At 42.1% G+C, this 20,000-nt stretch overlaps 1 protein-coding gene across 1 annotated transcript in view; it reads left to right on the forward strand.

Annotated features, from left to right (window-relative positions):
• smurf2 (SMAD specific E3 ubiquitin protein ligase 2) overlaps positions 1 to 20,000 on the forward strand; it is a 203,916-nt gene that overhangs the window by 117,754 nt on the left and 66,162 nt on the right. The window contains exons 6-8 of the mRNA XM_061973879.2: positions 384 to 468; positions 12,096 to 12,179; positions 12,251 to 12,465. Coding sequence (XP_061829863.1) covers positions 384 to 468; positions 12,096 to 12,179; positions 12,251 to 12,465 — 384 coding nt within the window. The remainder of the gene's footprint in view (positions 1 to 383; positions 469 to 12,095; positions 12,180 to 12,250; positions 12,466 to 20,000) is intronic.

Here is a 20,000-nt window from a genome sequence, read left to right on the forward strand (position 1 = left end):
CATTATTAGGCCGTTTATTGAAATACTCCCACACTTTTGACGACTTTTGGCGTGCTTTTTTCCCCTCGCTCGCATCGTCTGCTTTGCGCTCCGCCATGACAGTAAAGTAGTGTGACGTAAATATGCGACGCGCCGACGCACAAAAACGGCGTCGACATATTTACGTAACCGATGACGTCGACGCGTCGTTTCAGCCTTAAGTTGATTTGACCTTTGAAATTTGGTCATTTTCCCAACCAATATTCTACAACATTGAAACAACATGCTTTTTGACGACGTTTGATCACAAATATATGATGTACTGCTGGCTTGTGTGGCAAAATAACACAAGTATAACCTGCCGTCGAGTCACTCCAGCGTGTGTCTGCCATGTGTTGCTGCAGTGAGCTTGCAGTCCAGGGATCGAATAGGCACAGGCGGCCCCGTGGTGGACTGCAGTCGACTGTTTGACAATGATCTTCCAGACGGGTGAGTCTGTTCAGGGGTCTTTTTCTGGTGCAGACGGCGTGGGAAAAAAAACACCTGCAGTGGGTTTGTGTCTTGCCAGATTTTGTAAGAATACAGAATTTGTATTAATGCTGTAGGAGCACTCGCATACAGTGGAAAGGAGCTACACTGCAAAAAGTCAGTGTTCAAAAACAAGGGAAAAAAATTAATAAAATGAGGGGTATTCTACTTGAACTAAGGAAAATTATCTGCCAATAGAACAAGAACATTTGGCTTGTCAAGACTTTCCAAAACAAGTAAAATTAAAGCTGCAAGCAGCGTTGGTCGGGCCCGCGTATTTGGCAGGTGCTAGTCCTAAGTGTCCCAATACTTTTGTCAAGTTGTAGTCCTAAGTGTCCCAATACTTTTGGCAAGTTGTAGTCCTAAGTGTCCCAATACTTTTGTCCAGTGTAGGTGTCCCAATACGTGTGTCCAGTGGTAGTCCTAAGTGTCCCAATACTTTTGTCCAGTTTTAGTCCTAAGTGTCCCAATACTTTTGTCTAGTGGTAGTCCGAAGTGTCCCAATACTTTTGTCCAGTTTTCATCCTGTCAAGTGTTAGTCCCAAGTGTCCCAATACTTTTGTCCAATTTACGTCCCAAGTGTCCCAATACTTTTGTCCAGTTTTAGTCCTAAGTGTCCCAATACTTTTGTCCCGTGGTAGTCCGAAGTTTCCCAATACTTATGTCAAGTTTTAGTCATAAGTATCCCAATACTTTTGTCAAGTTTTAATGTGAAGTGTCCCAATACTTTTGTCCAGTTTTAGTCCTAAGTGTCCTAAAAATTTTGTCCAGTTGTAGTCCTAAGAGTCCCAATAGTTTTGTCCAGTGTAGGTGTCCCAATACTTTTTTCCAGTGGTTGTCCTCAGTGTCCTAATACTTTTGTCAAGTTTTAGCCACAAGTGTCCCAATACTTTTGTCCAGTGTAAGTGTCCCAATACTTTTGTCCAGTGGTAGTCCTAAGTTTCCCAATACTGTCGTCTACTTTTAGTCGTAAGTGTCCCAAGACTTTTGTCTAGTGGTAGTCCGAAGTGTCCCAATACTTTTGTCCAGTTTTAGTCCTAAGTGTCCCAATACTTTTGTCTAGTGGTAGTCCGAAGTGTCCCAATACTTTTGTCCAGTTGTAGTCCTAAGTGTCCCAATACTTTTGTCCAGTTTTCATCCTGTCAAGTGTTAGTCCCAAGTGTCCCAATACTTTTGTCCAATTTACGTCCCAAGTGTCCCAATACTTTTGTCAAGTTTTAGTCCTAAGTGTCCCAATACTTTTGTCCAGTTTTAGTCCTAAGTGTCCCAATACTTTTGTCCCGTGGTAGTCCGAAGTTTCCCAATACTTATGTCAAGTTTTAGTCATAAGTATCCCAATACTTTTGTCAAGTTTTAATGTGAAGTGTCCCAATACTTTTGTCCAGTTTTAGTCCTAAGTGTCCTAAAACTTTTGTCCAGTTGTAGTCCTAAGAGTCCCAATAGTTTTGTCCAGTGTAGGTGTCCCAATACTTTTTTCCAGTGGTTGTCCTCAGTGTCCTAATACTTTTGTCAAGTTTTAGCCACAAGTGTCCCAATACTTTTGGCAAGTTTTAGCCACAAGTGTCCCAATACTTTTGTCCAGTGTAAGTGTCCCAATACTTTTGTCCAGTGGTAGTCCTAAGTTTCCCAATACTGTCGTCTACTTTTAGTCGTAAGTGTCCCAAGACTTTTGTCAAGATGTAGTCCTAAGTGTCCCAATACTTTTGTCCAGTTTTAGTCCTAAGTGTCCCAATATTTTTGTCTAGTGGTAGTCCGAAGTGTCCCAATACTTTTGTCCAGTTGTAGTCCTAAGTGTCCCAATACTTTTGTCCAGTTTTCATCCTGTCAAGTGTTAGTCCCAAGTGTCCCAGTACTTTTGTCCAATTTACGTCCCAAGTGTCCCAATACTTTTGTCCAGTTTTAGTCCTAAGTGTCCCAATACTTTTGTCCCGTGGTAGTCCGAAGTTTCCCAATACTTATGTCAAGTTTTAGTCATAAGTATCCCAATACTTTTGTCAAGTTTTAATGTGAAGTGTCCCAATACTTTTGTCCAGTTTTAGTCCTAAGTGTCCTAAAACTTTTGTCCAGTTGTAGTCCTAAGAGTCCCAATAGTTTTGTCCAGTGTAGGTGTCCCAATACTTTTTTCCAGTGGTTGTCCTCAGTGTCCTAATACTTTTGTCAAGTTTTAGCCACAAGTGTCCCAATACTTTTGGCAAGTTTTAGCCACAAGTGTCCCAATACTTTTGTCCAGTGTAAGTGTCCCAATACTTTTGTCCAGTGGTAGTCCTAACTTTCCCAATACTGTCGTCTACTTTTAGTCGTAAGTGTCCCAAGACTTTTGTCAAGATGTAGTCCTAAGTGTCCCAATACTTTTGGCAAGTTGTAGTCCTAAGTCTCCCAATACTTTTGTCCAGTGTAGGTGTCCCAATACGTGTGTCCAGTGGTAGTCCTAAGTGTCCCAATACTTTTGTCCAGTTTTAGTCCTAAGTGTCCCAATACTTTTGTCTAGTGGTAGTCCGAAGTGTCCCAATACTTTTGTCCAGTTGTAGTCCTAAGTGTCCCAATACTTTTGTCCAGTTTTCATCCTGTCAAGTGTTAGTCCCAAGTGTCCCAATACTTTTGTCCAATTTACGTCCCAAGTGTCCCAATACTTTTGTCCAGTTTTAGTCCTAAGTGTCCCAATACTTTTGTCCCGTGGTAGTCCGAAGTTTCCCAATACTTATGTCAAGTTTTAGTCATAAGTATCCCAATACTTTTGTCAAGTTGTAATGTGAAGTGTCCCAATACTTTTGTCCAGTTTTAGTCCTAAGTGTCCTAAAACTTTTGTCCAGTTGTAGTCCTAAGAGTCCCAATAGTTTTGTCCAGTGTAGGTGTCCCAATACTTTTTTCCAGTGGTTGTCCTCAGTGTCCTAATACTTTTGTCAAGTTTTAGCCACAAGTGTCCCAATACTTTTGTCCAGTGTAAGTGTCCCAATACTTTTGTCCAGTGGTAGTCCTAAGTTTCCCAATACTGTCGTCTACTTTTAGTCGTAAGTGTCCCAAGACTTTTGTCTAGTGGTAGTCCGAAGTGTCCCAATACTTTTGTCCAGTTTTAGTCCTAAGTGTCCCAATACTTTTGTCTAGTGGTAGTCCGAAGTGTCCCAATACTTTTGTCCAGTTGTAGTCCTAAGTGTCCCAATACTTTTGTCCAGTTTTCATCCTGTCAAGTGTTAGTCCCAAGTGTCCCAATACTTTTGTCCAGTGTAAGTGTCCCAATACTTTTGTCCAGTGGTAGTCCTAAGTTTCCCAATACTGTCGTCTACTTTTAGTCGTAAGTGTCCCAAGACTTTTGTCTAGTGGTAGTCCGAAGTGTCCCAATACTTTTGTCCAGTTTTAGTCCTAAGTGTCCCAATACTTTTGTCTAGTGGTAGTCCGAAGTGTCCCAATACTTTTGTCCAGTTGTAGTCCTAAGTGTCCCAATACTTTTGTCCAGTTTTCATCCTGTCAAGTGTTAGTCCCAAGTGTCCCAATACTTTTGTCCAATTTACGTCCCAAGTGTCCCAATACTTTTGTCAAGTTTTAGTCCTAAGTGTCCCAATACTTTTGTCCAGTTTTAGTCCTAAGTGTCCCAATACTTTTGTCCCGTGGTAGTCCGAAGTTTCCCAATACTTATGTCAAGTTTTAGTCATAAGTATCCCAATACTTTTGTCAAGTTTTAATGTGAAGTGTCCCAATACTTTTGTCCAGTTTTAGTCCTAAGTGTCCTAAAACTTTTGTCCAGTTGTAGTCCTAAGAGTCCCAATAGTTTTGTCCAGTGTAGGTGTCCCAATACTTTTTTCCAGTGGTTGTCCTCAGTGTCCTAATACTTTTGTCAAGTTTTAGCCACAAGTGTCCCAATACTTTTGGCAAGTTTTAGCCACAAGTGTCCCAATACTTTTGTCCAGTGTAAGTGTCCCAATACTTTTGTCCAGTGGTAGTCCTAAGTTTCCCAATACTGTCGTCTACTTTTAGTCGTAAGTGTCCCAAGACTTTTGTCAAGATGTAGTCCTAAGTGTCCCAATACTTTTGTCCAGTTTTAGTCCTAAGTGTCCCAATATTTTTGTCTAGTGGTAGTCCGAAGTGTCCCAATACTTTTGTCCAGTTGTAGTCCTAAGTGTCCCAATACTTTTGTCCAGTTTTCATCCTGTCAAGTGTTAGTCCCAAGTGTCCCAGTACTTTTGTCCAATTTACGTCCCAAGTGTCCCAATACTTTTGTCCAGTTTTAGTCCTAAGTGTCCCAATACTTTTGTCCCGTGGTAGTCCGAAGTTTCCCAATACTTATGTCAAGTTTTAGTCATAAGTATCCCAATACTTTTGTCAAGTTTTAATGTGAAGTGTCCCAATACTTTTGTCCAGTTTTAGTCCTAAGTGTCCTAAAACTTTTGTCCAGTTGTAGTCCTAAGAGTCCCAATAGTTTTGTCCAGTGTAGGTGTCCCAATACTTTTTTCCAGTGGTTGTCCTCAGTGTCCTAATACTTTTGTCAAGTTTTAGCCACAAGTGTCCCAATACTTTTGGCAAGTTTTAGCCACAAGTGTCCCAATACTTTTGTCCAGTGTAAGTGTCCCAATACTTTTGTCCAGTGGTAGTCCTAACTTTCCCAATACTGTCGTCTACTTTTAGTCGTAAGTGTCCCAAGACTTTTGTCAAGATGTAGTCCTAAGTGTCCCAATACTTTTGGCAAGTTGTAGTCCTAAGTCTCCCAATACTTTTGTCCAGTGTAGGTGTCCCAATACGTGTGTCCAGTGGTAGTCCTAAGTGTCCCAATACTTTTGTCCAGTTTTAGTCCTAAGTGTCCCAATACTTTTGTCTAGTGGTAGTCCGAAGTGTCCCAATACTTTTGTCCAGTTGTAGTCCTAAGTGTCCCAATACTTTTGTCCAGTTTTCATCCTGTCAAGTGTTAGTCCCAAGTGTCCCAATACTTTTGTCCAATTTACGTCCCAAGTGTCCCAATACTTTTGTCCAGTTTTAGTCCTAAGTGTCCCAATACTTTTGTCCCGTGGTAGTCCGAAGTTTCCCAATACTTATGTCAAGTTTTAGTCATAAGTATCCCAATACTTTTGTCAAGTTGTAATGTGAAGTGTCCCAATACTTTTGTCCAGTTTTAGTCCTAAGTGTCCTAAAACTTTTGTCCAGTTGTAGTCCTAAGAGTCCCAATAGTTTTGTCCAGTGTAGGTGTCCCAATACTTTTTTCCAGTGGTTGTCCTCAGTGTCCTAATACTTTTGTCAAGTTTTAGCCACAAGTGTCCCAATACTTTTGTCCAGTGTAAGTGTCCCAATACTTTTGTCCAGTGGTAGTCCTAAGTTTCCCAATACTGTCGTCTACTTTTAGTCGTAAGTGTCCCAAGACTTTTGTCTAGTGGTAGTCCGAAGTGTCCCAATACTTTTGTCCAGTTTTAGTCCTAAGTGTCCCAATACTTTTGTCTAGTGGTAGTCCGAAGTGTCCCAATACTTTTGTCCAGTTGTAGTCCTAAGTGTCCCAATACTTTTGTCCAGTTTTCATCCTGTCAAGTGTTAGTCCCAAGTGTCCCAATACTTTTGTCCAATTTACGTCCCAAGTGTCCCAATACTTTTGTCCAGTTTTAGTCCTAAGTGTCCCAATACTTTTGTCCCGTGGTAGTCCGAAGTTTCCCAATACTTATGTCAAGTTTTAGTCATAAGTATCCCAATACTTTTGTCAAGTTTTAATGTGAAGTGTCCCAATACTTTTGTCCAGTTTTAGTCCTAAGTGTCCCAATACTTTGGTCCAGTTGTAGTCCTAAGAGTCCCAATAGTTTTGTCCAGTGTAGGTGTCCCAATACTTTTTTCCAGTGGTTGTCCTCAGTGTCCTAATACTTTTGTCAAGTTTTAGCCACAAGTGTCCCAATACTTTTGTCCAGTGTAAGTGTCCCAATACTTTTGTCCAGTGGTAGTCCTAAGTTTCCCAATACTGTCGTCTACTTTTAGTCGTAAGTGTCCCAAGACTTTTGTCTAGTGGTAGTCCGAAGTGTCCCAATACTTTTGTCCAGTTTTAGTCCTAAGTGTCCCAATACTTTTGTCTAGTGGTAGTCCGAAGTGTCCCAATACTTTTGTCCAGTTGTAGTCCTAAGTGTCCCAATACTTTTGTCCAGTTTTCATCCTGTCAAGTGTTAGTCCCAAGTGTCCCAATACTTTTGTCCAATTTACGTCCCAAGAGTCCCAATACTTTTGTCCAGTTTTAGTCCTAAGTGTCCCAATACTTTTGTCCCGTGGTAGTCCGAAGTTTCCCAATACTTATGTCAAGTTTTAGTCATAAGTATCCCAATACTTTTGTCAAGTTTTAATGTGAAGTGTCCCAATACTTTTGTCCAGTTTTAGTCCTAAGTGTCCTAAAACTGTTGTCCAGTTGTAGTCCTAAGAGTCCCAATAGTTTTGTCCAGTGTAGGTGTCCCAATACTTTTTTCCAGTGGTTGTCCTCAGTGTCCTAATACTTTTGTCAAGTTTTAGCCACAAGTGTCCCAATACTTTTGGCAAGTTTTAGCCACAAGTGTCCCAATACTTTTGTCCAGTGTAAGTGTCCCAATACTTTTGTCCAGTGGTAGTCCTAAGTTTCCCAATACTGTCGTCTACTTTTAGTCGTAAGTGTCCCAAGACTTTTGTCAAGATGTAGTCCCAAGTGTCCCAATACTTGTGTCCAGTTTTTGGCTTAAGTGTCCCAATACTTTTGTCCAGTGATAGTCGTAAGTGTCCCAATACTTTTGTCTAGTGTACCAACCTTGTCTGCATTGTGTGGGCACGCTGGTGCATCCTGCTTTTAAGCAGCCATTAAAAAATGCGGTTCTTTGAAGGGTCATAAAATCAAAACCGGAGCAGGTATGAAAACGCTCATATGTACTTTTAATCACAAGGGTTCAATCTCTCTCCTGTATTAGTTTGAAGCCGAAACAACAAACGTGCTCAGAGGAGATAATGTTTGAAGAGAGGTGACCGGTTTTTACAAAAATGTTGTTTTGAAGGGGGAATAGCAAACTTCCTGTAGATTTTTGCTTAAGGATGTCAATGAATGAAATGTAGGTCTACGTGAGACCTACATAGAGGTTTTTGTTTCATGTCTCTCCAACATTCCCAGTGCGAGTTACAGGCAGTTTTGTCATTTTTTTCTTACGAGGAGCAGTTATTTCTGCGTTTTATTAAAAAGCCCTTGATGAAAGCGGATACAATTTCACCCTCACCTATGAACCCACGCCAGGAAACCAGCCAAAAAAGAACAGAAAACGGAACGACATCATCTGGTACAACCCCCCATACAGCAAAAACGTCTCAACTAACATTGGACACAAATTCCTCAATCTGATTGACAAACACTTTCCCAAAGACAACACCCTAAGAAAAGTATTCAACAAGAACAACATTAAATTGAGCTACAGCTGTATGAACAATATACGACAAATCATCTCAAACCACAACAAAACAATTGCAAATGAGCCGTCGGCCCCCGGACAGAGCGACTCCAAAACCAACAAAGGCTGTAACTGTCGAAAGAAACATGATTGCCCTCTCAACGGGGGGTGCTTACAAACATCAGTTGTCTACCAATCTAAGGTAATACGCAAGGACATTAACACATCCGACACATATGTAGGATTAACCGAGGGAGAATTCAAAACCAGATGGAACAATTACAAGGCTTCTTTCAGGAACCAAAACCTGCGGAATACCACAGAACTCAGCAAACACATTTGGGACCTCAAAGACAATAATGTTGAATATTCAATAACATGGCAAATTCTTGCATCCAGCACACCTTACAATAGTGGTAATAAAAGATGCAACCTATGCTTGAAAGAGAAACTGTTTATTATTTACCGTCCAGACCTGTCATCCCTCAACAAGCGCAGCGAAATTGTAACAGCATGCCGCCACAGACGGAAACACCTCCTAGGTAACACATGAGCCAATCACCACGCCCCTACGCCAGCCTGTACCCACCCACTCTGTGCCCTATACAAACCATGGTATGTGAATGCTCCCATTAAAATCTCCTGATGATTGAGGGAACCCCTCATGAAACAGGCCTGTAGAGATGAAATAGTCTTGTGATTTTTTTTCCCACACATACATATATTGCGCTCTACTACGGTATCGAGCACTATTTTTTGGATAACCTTATTAAGACATATATATATATATATATATATATATATATATACAGTATATATATATATATATATATATATACATATACAGCAAAATTTTCCTTTATTGTAATTTTGAAGAATTTACCTGATTGTGCATGAACTATTTCTGTTCAAAATTGTTAGAAATGTCACATGTGAGATGTTTAAATATTAAGTTTACTGTACTGTGCCAACTGTACTACTATATGAGTACCTATTTTCTATTGTTTCATTGAAAATAAAACAGCAAAGTCCATTTGGCTGTCATCTGTTTTAATTATGAAACACAATTGTGTCAAAGTCATGATTTTTTTGTTCATGCTTGAAATAAGAAATGATTACTTGATACTTGTGAGTGTTGATGACACAACACTTGATATTCTAGTTTCAAGCATGTTTTACTCAATATAGCTCATCAAATCTCAGCAACAAGATAATTCTTCTCACGAAGCAGATTTTATGTTAGTGTTTTACTTGTTTTAAGTGTTTTGGTCCTAAATGATCTCAGTAAAGATATTACAGCTTGTTGCTGAGATGTGATGACCTATATTGAGTAAAACATGCTTGAAACTAGAATATCAAGTGTTGTGTCATCAACACTCACAAGTATAAAACTACTTCTTTAAAGTCATCATTTCTTATTTCAAGCATGAACAAAAAAATCATGACTTTGACACAATTGTGTCTCATAATTAAAACAGATGACAGCCAAATGGACTTTGCTGTTTTATTTCCAATGAAACAATAGAAAATATGTACCGTATTTTCCGCACCATAAGGCGCCCTGGGTTATAAGCCGCGCCTTCAATGAACGGCATATTTCAAAACTTTGTCCACCTATAAGCCGCCCCGTGTTGTAAGCCGCATCTAACTGCGCTAAAGGAATGTCAAAAAAACAGTCAGATAGGTCAGTCAAACTTTAATAATATATTAAAAACCAGCGTTCTAACAACTCTGTTCACTCCCAAAATGTACGCAAATGTGCAATCACAAACATACGTATATCAACATGGACAGAGCTGCGTGAAAAAAGCCACCCGGCCTCTTCGCGTAAACTTAAACTTACCTTAACCACTCGCTCATCTTTTCTTCATCCATCCCTTCGAGTTAGCTTTTATGATGACGCCGGCTGGAAAGGTCTCTTTTGGCAAGGTCTTCCTTTTGAATATCACCATGGGTGGAAGTTTCTGGCCATTAGCATGGCAAGCTAGAACCACAGTGAAGGATGACTTCTCATTCCCTGTGGTGCGAATATTCACCGTACGTGCTCCCGTTGTATCCACAGTGCGGTTCACAGGAATATCAGTTGCTGTGAAATAGTAATCCGTGTGCGGATGGAGAGATTGCGTCTTTTCATGAACCGGATCCCTGTCGTTTAGTAGGAGCCATTTTGTGGTCTTTACAGATGTAAACACAAAGGAAATGAAACGTACGGTGATATCCGCGCGCTTTTTCTTCTTCTACGCGGGCGGGTGGTTGCTTACAGTAGAAGAAGAAGCGCTTTCTGTTCTATGGGGGCGGGTGCTTACCTTGGCGGTTGCTTGCGTAGAAGAAGAAGCGCTTCCTGTTCTACCGGGAAAAAAGATGGCGGCTGTTTACCGAAGTTGCGAGACCGAAACTTTATGAAAATGAATCTTAATATTTATCCATATATAAAGCGCACCGGGTTAAAAGCCGCACTGTCAGCTTTTGAGTAAATTTGTGGTTTTTAGGTGCGGCTAATAGTGCGGAAAATACGGTATTCATATAGTAGTACAGTTGGCACAGTACAGTAAACTGACAGTTAATATTTAAACATTTAACATGTGACATTTCTAACAATTTTGAACAGAAATAGTTCATGCACATTCAGATAAATTCTTCAAAATTACAATAAAAAATGTTTTGGCCGGGGGCCGGGCTGTATATATGCGCACTAATTGACTGAAAGAGCACGCACTTGGCGTGATGATGTCATGTTATCCATGGAAAAATGCATTTTTAGACATTATGACTTGCCTGAGCGGCTAGGAGACCCCGAGAGTAACAAGCGCTTGCCGTCTTGCCTTTCCATTAAGAACAATAAATTAGTTTTTAGTATAAGTTTGCTGGTTTCAAGAAATGTAATGCCGAGTGCATATCATTATGTCAAGATAATGGCACTAACATTTACTTCATTTAAGAATATTTTTCAACATATTGAGCAAAAAGGTCTTTTTTTTTCTACCAAGAAAAGTGCACTTGTTATTAGTGAGAATATACTTATTTTAAGCTATTTTTGGGTTCATTGAAGTTAGCTAATTTTACTTGTTTTGGAAAGTCTTGACAAGCCAAATTTTCTTGTTCTATTGGCAGATAATTTTGCTTACCGTATTTTCCGCACTATAAGGCGCACCTAAAAACCACAAATTTTCTCAAAAGCTGACAGTGCGCCTTATAACCCGGTGCGCTTTATATATGGATAAATATTAAGATTCATTTTCATAAAGTTTCGGTCTCGTAACTACGGTAAACAGCCGCCATCTTTTTTCCCGGTAGAACAGGAAGCGCTTCTTCTTCTACGCAAGCAACCGCCAAGGTAAGCACCCGCCCCCATAGAACAGGAAGCGCTTCTTCTTCTACTGTAAGCAACCACCCGCCCGCGTAGAAGAAGAAAAAGCGCGCGGATATTACCGTACGTTTCATTTCCTTTGTGTGTTTACATCTGTAAAGACCACAAAATGGCTCCTACTAAGCGACAAGGATCCGGTTCATGAAAAGACGCAATCTCTCCATCCGCACACGGATTACTATTTCACAGCAACTGATATTCCTGTGAACCGCACTGTGGATACAACGGGAGCACGTACGGTGAATATTCGCACCACAGGGAATGAGAAGTCATCCTTCACTGTGGTTCTAGCTTGCCATGCTAATGGCCAGAAACTTCCACCCATGGTGATATTCAAAAGGAAGACCTTGCCAAAAGAGACCTTTCCAGCCGGCGTCATCATAAAAGCTAACTCGAAGGGATGGATGAAGAAAAGATGAGCGAGTGGTTAAGGTAAGTTTAAGTTTACGCGAAGAGGCCGGGTGGCTTTTTTCACGCAGCTCCGTCCATGTTGATATACGACTCCATGCGCGCCCACATCACGCTGGTTTTTAATATATTATTAAAGTTTGACTGACCTATCTGACTGTTTTTTTGACATTCCTTTAGCGCAGTTAGATGCGGCTTATAACACGGGGCGGCTTGTAGGTGGACAAAGTTTTGAAATATGCCGTTCATTGAAGGCGCGGCTTATAACCCAGGGCGCCTTATGGTGCGGAAAATACGGTAGTTCAAATAAAATACACCTAATTTTTGTATTTTTTTTTACTTGTTTTTGAACACTGACTTTTTGCAGTGTAAATGCATATGAAATATGGAGGTTCAGACAGTTCTGTGGCCACCAAACCATGTCCGCTCACCGCCGTGCACGTGTATGTTTCTGCTGCCAGCTGGGAGGAGAGGAGAACCGCATCGGGACGAATCCAGTACTTGAACCACATCACACGCACCACACAGTGGGACCGGCCGACCAGGTGAGTCCTTGCTACGGCCCGCAGAAACCACCAAACTATTACTTGTCACTCACCCCTGGTGTGCCCTCCAGGCCTGCGTCGGAGTACTCCAGCCCCGGGCGGCCGCTGAGCTGCATCGTGGACGAGAACACTCCCGTGAGCACCAACGGGGCCACGCCCATCATGGCGCTGCCCCCCAGTGACGGTGAGCAGCGGGTGCAGGAGAGACGCGTTCGCTCCCAGAGGCACCGCAACTACATGAGCAGAACTCACCTGCACACGCCTCCAGACCTCCCCGAGGGCTACGGTGAGTAGGACTGTACTTTTAGGACCATGCTCTTCCCTGCTTTAACCTTCCAAAAAATACCCACTTTAAGTGAACTCCGTGTAGTAGAGATGCGCGGATAGGCAATTTATTTCATCCGCAACCGCGTCAGAAAGTCGTCAACCATCCGCCATCCACCCGATGTAACGTTTGATCAGAACTGCACCCGCCCGCCATCCGCCCGCCATCCGCCCGCACCCGCCCGAAGTTTTATTTACGGAGGCAATAATTGAGCATGGATTTCCAATCGCACTGGCTGATCACATGGGACAGTTAAATGTTTGTAATGCAACCTTTAAAAATCATTACGCGGTGATCGCGGTCCCAAAAATAAACTTTTCTTGCATGATAATGTCCAGAAAAATTCGCTTTATATTACTATAGAGTCCTTTTAACGAATGAGTTTGATGGTTTATCACAAACCTTAAATGAAAGAAGTCCTTTGTTCTCCTGCACCATGGCCTTGCTTCGTGTTTGGTGCGCAATCCTCTCGGCTGTATTTCACAGCACGACATACTGTTAAAAGTGTTTATACTATTTATGCTTTCAAGTCCAAGTTGAAGAAATCTTGTTAAATGTTGACAGCATAACTACCAAAATACAGAAGTATGTCCTTAATATTTTTGCAGTGCTATTTCTGTTGAAAAGTTCAAATGATTACATTAGAGATGTGATGTGCCACTTTTCAAGTGTCTGATGGCTTCAATTAATTTTCATGAATTTTTCATATTTTGAATTCTTTTGAAAGGCTTACAAAAAAAACTACATTTGAATTGTAATTCCATGCTATTGACAGGACTATTAATTTTAATGAAGTTAGCTTACCATGTTTACAGTATGATAATTGTGATAGAAATGTGAATTTTAGGCACAGAATATTTTTTACAATTGAACAAGGCAGTAGATTATACAAGCTTGGACAGAAAGTTAATAATGACACCAATTTTTTTTTTAATGGAATTGTTTAGTACTGTTTTACCATTTGTTTACTGTAAAAAGTGTTTATACTTTCAATGAACAAATTGAAGTCTTGTGAAAGGTTGACAGGATAACTGGCATTAACTGTCAAAATAATTTCAAACTATTGAAGTTAGCTTACAGAATAAACATGTCAATCAACCCATATGATTTTTGCTGTAATATTTTTGTTTTGAAAAGTCACTGTGACTGATAGAAAAGTGATGGTTTTAGCAACATTTTAACCTGTCTGAATGCTAATAATCATTTTGCGGACCCTGGCTACTAGGTTTTTCTGATTTCAAAAGTTGGCAGGTATGTAATAATAATTTCAAAGCAAGTTATCCATCAAATTGTGCAATGTAAAAGTAGCAATAGATTTCATGCTCAAATTGTGAAATTTACTGTGTTTTTTACAGCATTTTTCTCTAAATGAAAAAAAAACAGTATTTTTTTTTTACTGTAATAAACTGTGGTGCCGTTTTAGCATTCACAGAAATACACCCAAAAATCTACACTTGTTGGTTTGCGGTAAAAAAACAAAAACAAACTGGCAGCTCAGGTGGCAAAACTTCAAAACTTTTTTTTTTTTTTACCATAAAAACAGCAGTACTGTTTTTCCATTTACAGTAATATACACTACATTGTGAGGGGAAATGATTGCAACTTACCATATTATTTATACATTTTGGTTTTAAGAAAATCTACTGATAAAATGCTTAAAAAAATAGTGTAATAATAGTATTCACTGTTAAAAAAGTTAAAGTAGCAATGATTGTCACACACACACACACACACACACACACACACACACACACACACACACACACACACATGAGGTGTGGCGCAATTATTCTCTGCATTTGACCCATCACCCTTGATCACCCCCTGGGAGGTGAGGGGAGCACCTTTGTGTTTTTACATTTAGAGTTGTATTGATTGTTTTAATTGGTTTTACCCTTTAAAATCGTTTTTAATCATATTTATTTGTATATTGTTTTTTTATTGGTTTTATCATACTTGCCAACCCTCCCGGATTTTCCGGGAGACTCCCGAAATTCAGCGCCTCTCCCGAAAACCTCCCGGGACAAAATTTTGTCCCGAAAAACTCCCGAAAGTCAGGCGGAGCTGGAGGCCACGCCCCCTCCAGCTCCATGCGGACCTGAGTGACGTGTTGACAACACACAACAACAGCGTCTACCGTAAAGCAGTTTGTCTGCCGTAAACAGCAATGTTGTGCCACTTTTAAACAGGACAATACTGCCATCTACTGTACATGCATATGTGACCCACCCATAATGTGTCACATTTTTGTGTTGATTTATTTATTTTATTTTGTGGTTTGAATTCGTTTTTGGAGCTGTCATTACACATTTATCAGTATTCACATTGGTCAGTAGGGGGCAGTAGGGCGTTTCTTCCCAATTGAATGCTATCACCTGCAGACCGGAAGTGTCTTGTCATTCTGATGAGTGCGACCAGTCTGTGAACAATTGAAACGTCCTGTGTGCTTTTTCCTCCTGTATAACAGGTTAGTTTTGGTGAATCAACTCACTGAATAATATCCATGTGATCTTTATAAGTTTAAGTACACATTCTGATGGTGGAGCCTAACTCTAAAGTGTTTGTGAGTTGTAGTTTGTATTTGTGAATGAATCCAGTGCACAGCTGCAGTAATCAACACAAAAAAGGCGACGTGAGTACGCAATGTTTATATAGGAACTTCTGATCCTAATTCAGACTCCCAAATTAGAGCTCCCGTTTTCTTATTGATTTTATAATGCATATTTGTATAATGTGTGTGTTCTGAAATAGTGACAGAGAATAGAACAAGGATGGACAATTCAACCCTTAACTCAACAATGAGTAGATGAGTGTTATGTGTGTGTATATGTGTAAATAAATGGACACTGAAATTCAAGTATTTATTTTATTTATATATATATATATATATATATATATATATATATATATATATATATATATATATATATATATATATATATATGTATGTGTGGGAAAAAAAATCACAAGACTATTTCATCTCTACAGGCCTGTTTCATGAGGGGGGGTTCCCTCAATCATCAGGAGATTTTAATGGGAGCATTCACATACCATGGATTATATAGGGCACAGAGTGGGTGGGTACAGGCTGGTGTAGGGGCGTGGTGATTGGCTCATGTGTTACCTAGGAGGTGTTTCCGTCTGTGGCGGCATGCTGTTACAATTTCGCTGCGCTTGTTGAGGGATGACAGGTCTGGACGGTAAATAATAAACAGTTTCTCTTTCAAGCATAGGTTGCATCTTTTATTACCACTATTGTAAGGTGTGCTGGATGCAAGAATTTGCCATGTTATTGAATATTCAACATTATTGTCTTTGAGGTCCCAAATGTGTTTGCTGAGTTCTGTGGTATTCCGCAGGTTTTGGTTCCTGAAAGAAGCCTTGTGATTGTTCCATCTGGTTTTGAACTCTCCTTCAGTTAATCCTACATATGTGTTGGATGTGTTAATGTCCTTGCGTGTTACCTTAGATTGGTAAACAACTGATGTTTGTAAGCACCCCCCGTTGAGAGGGCAATCAGGTTTCTTGCGGCAGTTGCAGCCTTTGTTGGTTTTGGGGTCGCTCTGTCTGGGGGCCGACGGCTCATTTGCAATTGTTTTGTTGTGGTTTGAGATAATTTGTCGTATATTGTTCATACAGCTGTAGCTCAATTTAATGTTGTTCTTGTTGAATACTTTTCTTAGGGTGTTGCCTTTGGGAAAGTGTTTGTCAATCATAGTGAGGAATTTGTGGCCAATGTTAGTTGAGACGTTTTTGCTGTATGGGGGGTTGTACCAGATGATGTCGTTTCGTTTCCTCTTCTTTTTTGGTTGGTTTCCTGGCGTGGGTTCATAGGTGAGGGTGAAATTGTATCCGCTTTCATCAAGGGCTTTTTGGTACGGGGGGGTTGCTTGGTCAAATTCAGCTTTGCTAGATGACAGCATCGATAGCCTTTTATTAATTCCGGTAGGTATTCTTTTCGTGGTGGTGGGTGGGTGGTTGCTGTCATGGTGCACGTATTGGAGTGTTGTGTTGGATTTCGTGAATGGTTGGTAGCTGTTATTTCTCAGGTTGAAAGTGACGTCGAGGAAGTTGACGGTTTGCTTGTTGGCTTCAATCGTGATCTGTAGGCCGTTCTCTTTGAAAATTTGGCATATGCGCTTCTTGGTATTCTCGCTGCTCCTTGGCGAGGCGCGACACACTGCCAGTCCGTCATCACGGTATATATATATATATATATATATATATATATATATATATATATATATATATATATATATATATATATATATATATATATATAGCTAGAATTCACTGAAAGTCAAGTATTTCTTATATATATATATATCTTAACCACGCCCCCAACCCACGCCCTCACCCCCCACCTCCCGAAATCGGAGGTCTCAAGGTTGGCAAGTATGGTTTTATATGTATTTATTTTTGGTTTTTATTCAGTCATTGCTGGAGCTAAGGATAATATTTGAATATTGTTTTTAATATTGTTGTGCAGCACTTTGGTGTTGTCTAAATGTGCGATACAAATAAAGTGGATTGGATGTCATCACCAACAGCAGCTGCGATCCTCCGCATCTTTGGGAGTTTTCTTTATCCTCACGGGATGTTTCCGCAGAAAGGTTTTGGAGAAGCGTACGGTAGTCTTGCCCTCAGCGCCTCAGATTAGGAGGCGGCTTGTCTCTCAAGGCTTTTCTCCTTCTTCCTTCCTTCCTCCGTTCTTTTGGCATGGTGTCTAAACATGTGTCCGCAGCTCTGATGTGAGCACACACCAGCCAGGATCGTCACTTAGTCTAAACTCCACACTAAAAGCCACTACTTTTTACTACATTTCTTATAAAACTGTGCAGATAACTTATGGGTTTTTCTTTGCTGGCGGCCATAATGCAATCATTTGTTATTGTTTGTGCTTACGGCGCCATCTTTTGGACCAGTTCGCTCACTGCAGGTGCTGCAGTGTCCTTCCATTTAGTCCTTTCATCTCTTAGCCGTTCAGTCTTCTAGCCGTCCATAGCGTTTCTACTCGTATGGATTCTTCATTCATCACTCCAAGCAACGTTTGTAAGTTTTGCAATATAACTAAAACTATTCTTACTTACTAAAGTGTGATGTCTGTAGGAGTGTTTTCATGCATATTTGTACATGCTATCATAATTTAATGAAGCTAGCGTTGTTAGCATTAGCTAATATGTTAACATGTTTAGGAGTGTCTTTGTTACTATCATAAATTCCGGGCTATAAGCCGCTACTTTTTTCCTCCGCTTTGAACCATCCATCCATCCATCTTCTTCCGCTTATCCGAGGTCGGGTCGCGGGGGCATCAGCCTAAGCAGGGAAGCCCAGACTTCCCTCTCCCCAGCCACTTCGTCCAGCTCCTCCCGGGGATCCCGAGGCGTTCCCAGGCCAGCCGGGAGAGATAGTCTTCCCAACGTGTCCTGGGTCTTCCTCGTGGCCTCCTACCGGTCGGACATGCCCTAAACACCTCCCTAGGGAGGCGCTCGGGTGGCATCCTGACCAGATGCCCGAACCACCTCATCTGGCTCCTCTCCATGTGGAGGAGCAGCGGCTTTACTTTGAGCTCCCCCCGGATGACAGAGCTTCTCACCCTATCTCTAAGGGAGAGCCCCACCACCCGGCGGAGGAAACTCATTTCGGCCGCTTGTACCCGTGATCTTGTCCTTTCGGTCATAACCCAAAGCTCATGACCATAGGTGAGGATGGGAACGTAGATCGACCGGTAAATTGAGAGCTTTGCCTTCCGGCTCAGCTCCTTCTTCACCACAACGGATCGATACAGCGTCCGCATTACTGAAGACGCCGCACCGATCCGCCTGTCGATCTCACGATCCACTCTTCCCTCACTCGTGAACAAGACTCCGAGGTACTTGAACTCCTCCACTTGGGGCAAGATCTCCTCCCCAACCCGGAGATGGCACTCCACCCTTTTCCGGGCGAGAACCATGGACTCGTACTTGGAGGTGCTGATTCTCATCCCAGTCGCTTCACACTCAGCTGCGAACCGATCCAGTGAGAGCTGAAGATCCTGGCTAGATGAAGCCATCAGGACCACATCATCTGCAAAAAGCAGAGACCTAATCCTGCAGCCCCCAAACCGAATCCCCTCAACGCCTTGACTGCGCCTAGAAATTCTGTCCATAAAAGTTATGAACAGAATGGGTGACAAAGGGCAGCCTTGGCGGAGTCCAACCCTCACCGGAAACGTGTCCGACTTACTGCCGGCAATGCGAACCAAGCTCTGACACTGATCATACAGGGAGCGGACCGCCACAATCAGACAGTCCGAAACCCCATATTCTCTGAGCACTCCCCACAGGACTTCCCGAGGGACACGGTCGAATGCCTTCTCCAAGTCCACAAAGCACATGTAGACTGGTTGGGCAAACTCCCATGCACCCTCAAGGACCCTGCCGAGAGTATAGAGCTGGTCCACAGTTCCACGACCAGGACGAAAACCACACTGTTCCTCCTGAATCCGGGGTTCGACTATCCGGCGTAGCCTCCTCTCCAGTACACCTGAATAGACCTTACCGGGAAGGCTGAGGAGTGTGATCCCACGATAGTTAGAACACACCCTCCGGTTCCCCTTTTTAAAGAGAGGAACCACCACCCCGGTCTGCCAATCCAAAGGTACTGCCCCCGATGTCCACGCGATGCTGCAGAGTCTTGTCAACCAAGACAGCCCCACAGCATCCAGAGCCTTAAGGAACTCCGGGCGGATCTCATCCACCCCCGGGGCCTTGCCACCGAGGAGCTTTTTAACTACCTCAGCAACCTCAGCCCCAGAAATAGGAGAGCCCACCACAGACTCCCCAGGCACTGCTTCCTCATAGGAAGACGTGTTGGTGGGATTGAGGAGGTCTTCGAAGTATTCCCTCCACCGATCCACAACTTCCGCAGTCGAGGTCAGCAGAACACCATCCGCACCATACACGGTGTTGGTAGTGCACTGCTTCCCCTTCCTGAGGCGGCGGATGGTGGTCCAGAATCGCTTCGAAGCCGTCCGGAAGTCGTTTTCCATGGCTTCCCCGAACTCCTCCCATGTCCGAGTTTTTGCCTCCGCGACCGCTGAAGCCGCACACCGCTTGGCCTGTCGGTACCTGTCCGCTGCCTCAGGAGTCCCATGAGCCAAAAGAACCCGATAGGACTCCTTCTTCAGCTTGACGGCATCCCTCACCGCCGGTGTCCACCAACGGGTTCTAGGATTACCGCCACGACAGGCACCAACTACCTTGCGGCCACAGCTCCAATCAGCCGCCTCGACAACAGAGGTGCGGAACATGGTCCACTCGGACTCAATGTCCAGCGCCTCCCTCGTGACATGTTCAAAGTTCTTCCGGAGGTGGGAATTGAAACTCAATTCCGCTTTGAACCCTACGGCCTATATAACGGTTTGGCAAATTTATGACAGCCATAATGCAAAAAAGTTAAAAAATACAAACACCAGCAAATACACTGAATAGGTGTGTTATTGTTTGTGTTATGGC

The sequence above is a fragment of the Nerophis lumbriciformis genome, linkage group LG22 (assembly GCF_033978685.3).
Source record: "Nerophis lumbriciformis linkage group LG22, RoL_Nlum_v2.1, whole genome shotgun sequence".
Taxonomy (NCBI): Eukaryota; Metazoa; Chordata; class Actinopteri; order Syngnathiformes; family Syngnathidae; genus Nerophis; species Nerophis lumbriciformis.